At 39.8% G+C, this 10477-nt stretch overlaps 2 protein-coding genes across 9 annotated transcripts in view; both read left to right on the forward strand.

Moving 5' to 3' along the window:
- Positions 1 to 10477, forward strand: part of LOC126403917 (uncharacterized) — a 52597-nt gene that overhangs the window by 35594 nt on the left and 6526 nt on the right. For 2 of the 8 annotated variants that reach the window (XM_050066744.1, XM_050066743.1), the window contains exons 4-6: positions 131 to 260; positions 366 to 466; positions 1194 to 2566. The exons of 1 other annotated variant lie outside the window; for it this stretch is intronic. In XM_050066744.1, coding sequence (XP_049922701.1) covers positions 131 to 260; positions 366 to 466; positions 1194 to 1431 — 469 coding nt within the window. In that variant the 3' untranslated portion in view covers positions 1432 to 2566. Of the gene's footprint in view, positions 1 to 130; positions 261 to 365; positions 467 to 1193; positions 2567 to 10477 lie in introns of those variants that run through there. 5 more of the 8 variants (XR_007571379.1, XR_007571375.1, XR_007571376.1 and 2 more) reach the window with 4 other exon arrangements.
- The window catches only part of LOC126403918 (uncharacterized), a 21521-nt gene continuing 17020 nt past the window's right edge, over positions 5977 to 10477 (forward strand). The window contains exons 1-4 of the mRNA XM_050066748.1: positions 5977 to 6105; positions 6715 to 8680; positions 8815 to 8978; positions 9059 to 9407. Coding sequence (XP_049922705.1) covers positions 6733 to 8680; positions 8815 to 8978; positions 9059 to 9286 — 2340 coding nt within the window. The 5' untranslated portion in view covers positions 5977 to 6105; positions 6715 to 6732 and the 3' untranslated portion in view covers positions 9287 to 9407. Of the gene's footprint in view, positions 6106 to 6714; positions 8681 to 8814; positions 8979 to 9058 lie in introns of the transcript that reaches the window.

The following is a 10477-nucleotide window of genomic DNA, read 5'->3' on the forward strand; positions in this document are numbered from 1 at the left end:
TTTGTTTGAAGAACAAAGAGCATGCAGAGAGGAAAAGCTTTCACATGTCCAGTTTAGATTTTAACAAATGACAAATCATCTGTGGTCCTGTGAATCCCAACACACCCAAAATGTATATTTTATTTTTCAGGAAAGTTGAATACTTGATAAAGAGTGGAAACAGGAAGGAGGCTGAAAACTGTCGAAATGCTGACCAGGAACTGATCTCTTCACTGGAAAAATGTAGTGAGGATAGATCCTTCCAACAGTGGAAAGATAAGGTGACTGCAACATAACAACTTTATTCTTCATTTGGAACCTAACTAGTTTGTATTCCTGAGGTCCACTTCATTATCTGTAATCATAACCAAGGTTTGGCATTACAGTTTCCACCAGAGTTGCTCCAGAAGATGGATGGCAAGAAGAAACCCTATCCTGCAAACACATTTGGGTTACTGCGCTTCATACGAAACCTCCATGAGCACTAGTAAGTCAGTTTTGCAGTTGTAACATTTCATTCCCCTGAGCTCCACAAACAAAATCCCATTCACCTTCATTGTATTGGGCTGAAGGCAGATAAAAGTCAGAAAATATGCTCTGAAGACTGAGCCTGACAAGTTGTAGTTGTTGNATTCCCCTGAGCTCCACAAACAAAATCCCATTCACCTTCATTGTATTGGGCTGAAGGCAGATAAAAGTCAGAAAATATGCTCTGAAGACTGAGCCTGACAAGTTGTAGTTGTTGGTGTTGTTTCCCCACTGTTTCACTGATACCTTGTTGTGAGTTTAATCCCCCTCACTTCACTTTAACACTGACCTATTTTATACCCACATTTGTTTTTGCCAATATCTGATCCTTTACTGTTTACTGCTTGCTTTCCAAGCCTCTTGAAATCCTTCAAATAAGGACCCAATACTAATAATTATGATTCTGGATTGAATGTCCAGCTTTTTACCTCCTTTGATACCAAAAGAGATACATTAGATTCCTGGTCAGTTTACTGCTAGTTGTTTTATTATTATAAAATAGTTTAGCAGTAGATGATACATACAAAAATCTAAACAGAATGCAACGGTCATAATGTCTACTGTAAGACAGCACACAGTGTAATCATGGAATCACGGGTGTCATTCACAAATTAGATGTCTGTCAAATATTTGTAAGCCGGGTGTTCATTATTACTTTACGTTAAAATATTCCTTTTTGCTTGCAGTGAGGAAGATGCAGCCCAAGTTGATTTGATGAAGATGTTTCCTGATCTCTTTGGATGTGTTTACAAGTTTGCCAAGACCCGAGGATGGAATTCAGAGACACCCTTAAAGCAACTGTTTCAAAGAAAAGACATCACCACCAGCTTCACAAAGCTGTCCATAAGTCCTGAGGAGCACCTGACTGTCCCAGTTCAAGAGTCTTTCCCCAGTGACTTGAAAGTTGATAAGGACACAAGTTGAAATCAAAAAGGATCAAGGACTTCAAAAGTAACTTAAGAGTCTTATTAACAGTCAGAGCTTTGTATTAACAACAAGCAGTTCTGATGTCATATGGTCCTTTTTGACAGTTATAGTGTATCGCCCATATGTCAAGGTTTTAGCAGCACAGGGCAACAAGACTGCACAAAAAACAAGTGCCATGGGTCTTTTTCACACCTGACATTATCAGACTCATAAAAGGAAAAGCACAGTTGTAACAAATAACACTAACAAAGGCTACCCTCTGTTGAAGTGTCCCAGTAAGCCACGACAATGTGACCAACACCAGGACCCTGAAACTGAAGTAGCTGAATGGAACTCAGCCATCATTCATTGTATTATTTACACCTGTGCTTTTTCTTCTGTGACGTGTCAAAATGTCTTTTGTGAGATAAGCCTGTAAGGTTTTGCATATCTATTGTACATAGTAACTATTTTCCAAAGGTTATAAGATACTGTGCAGTCGTTTAGTTTTAAGGGACTTTCTTTTTACTTTTGACTTATTTTGAGGAATTGTTCTTGACCATTAATATTATCATTAATATTATTATGTTTGACTTTTTTGGTTTATATTTTACTGCTGATATATTTTACCACTGTAGTTATGTTTAACATTTTACAGTTTAATGTTCTTTTATTCCTGCATATTTCTGTCATATTGCTACATTATATGGGGGTGGAAGAAAAGGAAATTTAATGAATTACAGAATCATATTTTATGATGATTTTTTTCACAAATAACTGCTGGGACAGATAGTGTTTTGTGTCATTTTAGTTTCTTGAGATGTTCTTGACTGCCCCATTGGCCTTGTCCCATTACCTGCTGTCATGGTCTCTTAGAAGTACCACTGTTTCAGAAAGATTGTAAAAGGAACAATTAATGTTGTATTACAAGCTAAAAATGTGCGTAAAACAAAGGCTGCAATTCCACTCCCTGTTTATCAAACAAATCTGAACAGATCTTTGCACTGACTTCAATTAAAGATGCAAAATGGTAATGGAATATACAAGCTTGACAACATGCAGATTCTTGTGTGTGATTTTGCTTTGAGCATACTGAATGTTACTCTCAAAATATACTGTAAATCTAATCATAATATCAAAATAAATGTTTAAAGGTATGATTGTAACACGTGTTTAATCATTCATTGATCATTATGATATAGTGGGGAATTTCTTTATTGCACCCATCAATATGTTTATGTTGATGTATCCAAGCATGTTAATTTGAAAGGGGTCACACATAATGATGAACCCACAGTAAATTCCAATGACTGCAGTCCCTCTCAGCTCATTTAAGTGTCTTTCAGCTTCTTGTTTTGGTTTTATGGGCAGCAACTTCACTGTATTGGTTCAGTTTTGCTGCTCTCATCAACTCTGCCTGTTGATAAGAGCTATTTTCAGTGAAAAAGCTCTACAAAGCCACCATACACTGCTTGCCCAGCACTGCAAATGAGTATTGTGAAGGAGAAAAAAAGGCATAAATCAACAGGTCTGTGGTCAGGCAGGGTGTGTTTGTGGCAATCAAGATGGCACCTTTCTCCACTGGTGTTTCACTGAGTTGACCACCTCTCAAAGGCACAATGTTGTTCAGCTTCACTCCCTCTGAAATTAACCCCAGTCCTACATTACCACCATAATATACACAGTGCTGCTTTATACACTATCATCAGATGTGCATGTCTTCATTACAGAGTTACATGCTCCAGTATAAAACAGCTGATTCCCTGCCAAGTTCAGCAGACTTCATATCCACATTGGATGTGCTGAGTTTGGCTGTGTTGGTTTGACTGACGGTTTCATCAGAATGTCACATCCTTCATCATGAACGAATATAGATTAAAGCTTCACCAATAAGGAGGAGTATGGTGGAAGTAATAGACTTAGCTCCTACATGTAAAGCAAAGCAACATTCAGGCAATACAATTCAAAATATAATATAGGGTATAGAATATAATACAGTAAGGCTCTCGGGCATTCTGTCTCCTGCAGATCAACTTTTCTTATTTAATGTTATCTCTGCTGAGTCAACACGTGAAGGCTTAATTTACTTTTCCAACCTACTTTGTGTCTTTTGTTTGGGAACAACCTCTTTAGATATGCAAGTGGCACTTATTCACATCAATGATTAATTAATCCATTTTAATTAATTAAAAAAAACTTGGACTTGAATAGCTCACAGGTGTTTCAGCAAGATTTCTGTTCATGTTAAAAACTTTGTGTACATTCAAAACATAGCTCAATTTCTGTTCATGTTAAAAACTTTGTGTACATTCAAAACATAGCTCACATATCTCCACATCTGTATACTTGTACTTGAGACATAAACCCTGTACTACTACATTTACCTAACAGCATGTTACTGGTTATGTTGCAGATTCAGATTATAATTCACAAAATGTAACAATTAAAACACAATGCATGATTATTTAATAAACTTTCCAGCAGTTATATAAGACTTAAAAGCTCCACCTTGAACAGACTTTATGGTCAGGTTAAATCGAACTCAGGTTCGTTTGCCCCCTGAGTGCAGTTCGTTTGGGCAGGTGTGAACACAGCAATCGCACCATGTGCACCAAAACAACCGGACTGAGACCTTCTTGAAGAGGTGGTCTCGGTCCTGTTACAAACAAACTCTGGTGCGGTTTGAGAACGTGCTCCAACCTTGATCTGAACCAACTGCAGTCACATGACACATTGTTTGGGTTAAACATGAGCATGTTACAGTCCCAGAGGATTATTAATGTGCACCTCTTCCTGTACTGCCTTAATATGCACGTTCAGCACATCCAATGCATCACAACATTGTTTTCTAGTTGGAGCTGCGCCTCGTTTTCAAACTGTATGGTTTGACTAAAATGAACAATGACAGCAATATAGTCCACGATGACCAGCGCTAAAACCAACCTGCGTAGTTGTCCCTCCATTGTGACATTAGAAAGTGTCACATTTATCTTGCAAGTCTACTCTACTTCCTGGATTTTTCCCGAATGGAAATTCTGACCAATAGAACAGCTTTCAATGTAGTTCGCTTGTAAATATTGCCGTGAGAATACAAACCAACTCTGGGCAATTATGCAACTTTGTCACAATATGAATCTCTGATTTGGACCAAAGCAAGTGAACTCTAGGTCTGAAAGCACCCTAAGTAAATTAAAAACCAAAGCAAGTGAACTCTAGGTCTGAAAGCACCCTAAGTAAATTAAAACACACTGTGATAATAAAACCTCTCCTTTAACTTTTGCTGTGTACTATTAATTAATAATTAAAGCACAGTAAAGAGCAGCTGACGAAAGGAGAACGATATGTCCCTGTATTAGTAAAGAATCCTATTTAAAGTCTGACTAAAACTGAAACTAAAACAAAGTCTAAAGAAGTCACTTTTCACAGCTGAAAGTTTGACTGTTAATTCAGACACTGAGGTGCTGTGTGGAGAGGCTTCACTGTGTTTGTCTGCCACTCTCATACACTGCGCGACTGGGCACTGTTCTGATCAATTGATCAGTGATCAGGGAGGTCCAGAAATGTTTTGGCAAAAACTTTTTCTTCCCCTGACCGAATAATGCATTTGCTGGGGGTGGCAGTAGCTCAGTCCATAGGGACTTGGGTTGGGAACCGGAGGGTTGTCTGTTCAAGTCCCCGTCCAGACCAAATATGGAGCGTGGACTGGTAGCTGGAGAGGTGCCAGTTCACCTCCTGGGCACTGCCGAGGTGCCCCTGAGCAAGGCACTGAGCCCCCCAACCACTCAGGGCACCTCACCAAGGGCAGCCCCCTCACTCTGACATCTCTCCACTTTGTGCATGTATAGGTCCTGTTTGTGCATGTGTGTGTCTTTCAGACCTGTGTGTAATTGACAAGCAAGAGTGAAAACATTGAATTTCCCTTCAGGGGGATTAATAAAGTAAATAAACTTAAACTTAAACTTCACTTGTTCCATTGCTCAGGCGCCTATGAACTGTGTGTCACATTATTGCTGTGGTGATACAGTATCCTCTTGAGACTCTCTGAAAGGCACACAGTCCAGTTTGAGACTCTGTCAGGAGGAGGCAAGGTTTAAGCCGCTGTGCGCTGCTCTTCATCTGAGGTGGAATACCAAAACCTACTGAAAACACTTCTGATCAGATATGATACAGGATCATCCCGTATTGAATACTGAATCAGTATAGCCTACATGACGCAGTCTGTCCAGTATTTTCATGTACAGAACAGTTAGACTGAGAATAATGTGAACAAACTCGTTCACATTATTCTTGGTTGGAACAGTTCTGTCCTCCCAAGATACATGCAAACCTACATAACAGCTGAAGGCACTGAGATGAACATATCAACATTGGTATCAGCTTAGATCTTTTCGCATTTGGACTTTGGTGACTGGATCATCAGATCATCATGTTCAGAGAGACTTTGGGAGGGAAATCAGCGAGAAAAAATAGAAGTGCAGGAGCATGTCCCGCAGGTGTTTCCTGCTGAAGCCCAACCCATTTCCCCTCACAAGCATTCTGAAACCGCCAAAACTCTCAGGGGAGGAGCGAGAAACAGAGACAGAGGCAGAGTCGGAGACAAAGAGTGTCAGACAGAAATACAGAATAAAAGCACAGCATGTGAAGTTTTGGTAGATATAATTCACTCTGCAGCGGACACCCCACGTCGACATTGTAAGTGTTTTACAATCCTTTAACATTTACCTTAACATTGTATTTTAAAATAATCTCCTGTGCACATTCAAGTTCTGGTTTCCGGCCTGAATGATGAAGTTCAAAGTCTAAAGCAGGAAGCAGGGAAGTGAGACAGAGAGAAAGAGCTGTGAAAGAATGAAGCAGAAAGAAAGCCTCCCTAACTGAAGATACCCTCAGCTTCATTTGTGTCCCAGTGAAATCACTACTTAACCTGTTACTTTTCTCAGCAAAAACAGCAAAAGGAGAGTTTTCAAGTTGTAGAATGAAATTATTTTTGCAATAATGTCAGCAGTTGGCTGAGGGCTTTTTGTTTCACAGCCTTGGTGGTGAATGTCACACTTGTACTGTATGTAGCCATGTGGATAGTTTGTGATTTAGTTGCTCTCAGGCTTGTATTATCCACCATCTGTACCCACCCAGAAACAGTGATGGTAATTAGGATTTTGTGAAATGGAGTACTGAAGTACTGAAAAATTACACTTAAAAATGAAATGAATATATGAACCTGTAATTCTTTTTGCTGCTTGTCAAAAGTTTAAAATGGCACAAAATGCAACAGTAACGTTATAAATTTGTCTTTTTTTACAGTTCCTCTGAAGCAAAGAAATGAGTATCTTTCAAATTCCACCTTTCCATCTTACCACTGTCCCATTCCCCCCAACAGAAACACATCCCATAATACAGTATATTATCAACAACAACCTCAAGAAGCTCAAAAAATTACTTAAGGACAACAACATTAATGACGTTTACCCATGCAGAGAGCATAATGACTATATAACCCCGTTGATTGCTGCTGTTGTAAATCAGAGGGAGGACATCTGTGCATTTCTTTTGCAACAAGGTGCAGACCCAAACAAGGCTTCCCAAAAAGGTTTTACACCTTTGCATTATGTCTCAATATCCAAAGCATCACTCCTTTTTGTGGAGAAACTGCTTGAAGCAAAAGCTAATCCAAATGGATCAAATCCAATACAGCTACTCACACCACTGCAAGCTGCTGCCATCAGTGACCGGGATGATGTCATGAAAGTGCTCATATCTGCTGGTGCACCGATACAATTTGTGCCTTTTATTGATCCCGAACATAATATTCACGATGAAAAAATATCTCAGATGGTTCATAACCTTGCATTGCATGGAGATCAATTTTGCTCCAAGATCAGATATTTCTTGGATGTGGTAATTGCTGTGCAACAGAAATCCATTAAAGAAGTGTTCAAAACTTTTCACAGTCACATGCTGCTGGAGGAACCTCAGACCCATCTGACCATGATTGAAATACTTTTTAATGTAACTGGGTCAGATGCAGAAAAATACCGCCAGGGATGTATTAAATGGCTGAAGGACACTGGAAATCTGAACTCCTACATTGCAGGTGCAGTCAGTCGTTTCCCAAACATTCCCCAGGATTATGTCATTCAGGCAATTTCCAGTTTACATACAGTTTTCTGCACAGTGGAAGACATACCAAATGAGCAGGCTTTGGCTATAATCCCCCATCTACTGAAACAGCTTGGCTCAAAAAAGAGACATGATACATGTCAACTTGCTCTGCAAACACTATATGTGATAACACAGAAGACAAAAGACACAAATGGCTGGGATCCCAACTTTGTTGAGAAGTTATGCCAAACACTTGCTCCTTTTATAAAGGACCAGCACTCCTCTGACATCAGAGTCTTCACATACGGCATATTTGCAAACTTACTGTCAGTTAAACATGTGGCCAACATCTTTACATCAGTGGGGATAACTTCAGTACCTGAGGACATACTGACATCTGCAGACATGAAAATGAATGACAAGCTGAAAGAGGTGCTCAGACGACTGAAAGATCATTTTAGCAAACCAAACTCAGAATGTGAAGACTCTAAACCATCACCTGGATCCAAGAGAAAGAAGAAAAAGAAGAAGAAAAACAAGGAAAAGTCAGAAAAGCAAGAAAAACCAATCGATGAAGTTTGCAATGGCACAATTGATCTTACAGCAACTCCTATCATGGAGTCAACTTTGAATATGCAGCCATTCCACATGAACACCACCATGTCATCAGTAAAACACAAATGGGAAGAAATCAGCAAGAGAGAAGGAAGGTGGAGAGAACAATTAGAAAAACTTCTGAGCACTGATGAAAGTAAAGTCACCAGAGTTGGGAGCATGATTTATGTGAACGATGCAGAGTTCCGCATAGCGAAGGGAAGTGATGGCACTGAAGTTTTCATGGGGCTGAGAGATGACGGCACTGAAGTTGCTATTAAGAGAATGTCCAAATGCAACTATCAGGAGCTGAAGAATGAGGAAGGATTCCTGCGACTTCCAGAGCTGGATCATCCATCTATTGTACGATACATTGACTTTGCAGAGGATGAAAACTTTGGATATCTTGGTCTTCAACTGTGTGAATACACCCTGGAAGAATACATTAAGAAAAAAGATGGTGGTCTGCTGATAAAGAAACTTATTTATGAGGTTCTTGAGAGTTTAAAGGTGCTTCATTGTCAAAGTCCTCCAATTCTCCACCGGGATCTCAAACCACAGAATGTTTTGATTGGTAAGACAAGTTCAAAATATACTGAAATGATGGAATTTAACTACAAAAAATACAAACTCAACAAAATATTTCAGTTTATTTTGTTAAATATATGATAGTGTTTACTGAATTAATCTACAACATATTTTGTGCAGATGTTAACAGAAGGGCAAGATTAGCTGATTTTGGCATAAGCAGACGGTTACCCATGGGACAAACAACTCTACGCACAGGCAGTGCAGGAACAAAATGCTGGATGGCCAAGGAGACTTTAGAAGGAAGACCTGACACACCATACAAGTGGAGCACTGACATACAGGTTAGTTTTCTGCTAAAAGAATTTTCTTGATGGTTTGGTGAAAAATCATTCAGTAATTCAACTTCTATGCTATTTTTCAGGTGGCAGGGATGCTGGTTTATTATATCCTCTCTAGAGGACACCATCCTTTTGGTGACATACCCTTTGAATGTGAGTACAACATTCATAAAGGGAGCTACACTTTAGACCATGTGCAAGATGTGGTGGCAAAGGATCTCATTGAGTGGATGATCAATAAAGAACCAAAGAGCAGACCTAAGGTGGAAGAATGCTTGAGTCATCCCTTCTTCTGGACCGATGACAGGTAGAAATACTTTTATTATGACCAATTCATTCAGATTAATGAAACTGTTTTGCTTTTCTTTATGCGTATGTTCAAGTTTTGTAGCTAACGTGGGGTTAACAAGACTTTGTGTTTAAAGCCAAGATACTGTAGCGCCTCTGAGGTTGTGCTTAGAGGCACAGAGGTGCTTTCAGCTATAAAGTATCATCAGCATGCTGCACACACAATGACAATGCTAATATGCTGATGCTAAGCAGGTATAATGTTTACTATGGTCACCATCACCAAAACAAAGGCGTTTCAGCGTAAAGCCATCATCAGCATTGATGATGGTTTTACGCTGAAACGCGTTCATCACTCACTGATCCATCTTCTTTTGTATTTTAATTGTGGACAGAAAACGAACGCGTTTCAGCATAAAGCCATCATCAGCATTGATGATGGCGGCTTTACGCTGAAACACGTTTTAATTGTGGACAGAAAACGAATGCATTTCAGCATAAAGCCATCATCAACGCTGATGATGGCTTTATGCTGAAACGCGTTCCGCTTTCTGTCCAAAATTAAAATACAAAAGAAGATGGATCAGTGAGTGCCGTTGTTTTGTTTGATTAGTCTTTATCGCAACTGTGACACCTGACATTATCCTGAGACTTTGAGTTGTGCGCACTGTTTCTAAGTACCATTTCCCAACATATTTCCATGGCGTCTCGACATCACAATTGTTTTATCAGTATGATATGACGAAAGAGTTTATCTTGTTTATATTTTGTCAAATGTGCAACTGTAGGGAACATAAATTAGGCATCACACGGAGGCACCAATTATGTCGGGAACAACAATATTAGGCCTCACCAAGGGGACACCATTAATGTTGTAAGTTGACTATTGGAAATAATTAATAATTATTATAATAATAATTAATAATTATGTTAAATAAAGTGACTTAAAGCTGCAGTAGGTAGAAAGCCTGAAAACGGTTGATTTTTGAGTCTCATTTGAGTTAAGTTTCATTCGTCTCCGCCCTGAGCCCCTCCCTCGCGGCCACGCACATACTCCCGAGCCTCGGCTCTCCCTCACCGCGCAGCAGCCCGCCCCGCACATACCCCCGAGGCTCGGCTCCCACGGCCGACCCTTGCGCCTTCTGGCTGGGCCTGGCCCCACCTCACCCTTCCCCTCCCCCCGGGGCTCCGGGGAACCGAGTTCTGTCTTCCTT

Source organism: Epinephelus moara, chromosome 17, assembly GCF_006386435.1.
Source record: "Epinephelus moara isolate mb chromosome 17, YSFRI_EMoa_1.0, whole genome shotgun sequence".
Classification (NCBI taxonomy): domain Eukaryota; kingdom Metazoa; phylum Chordata; class Actinopteri; order Perciformes; family Serranidae; genus Epinephelus; species Epinephelus moara.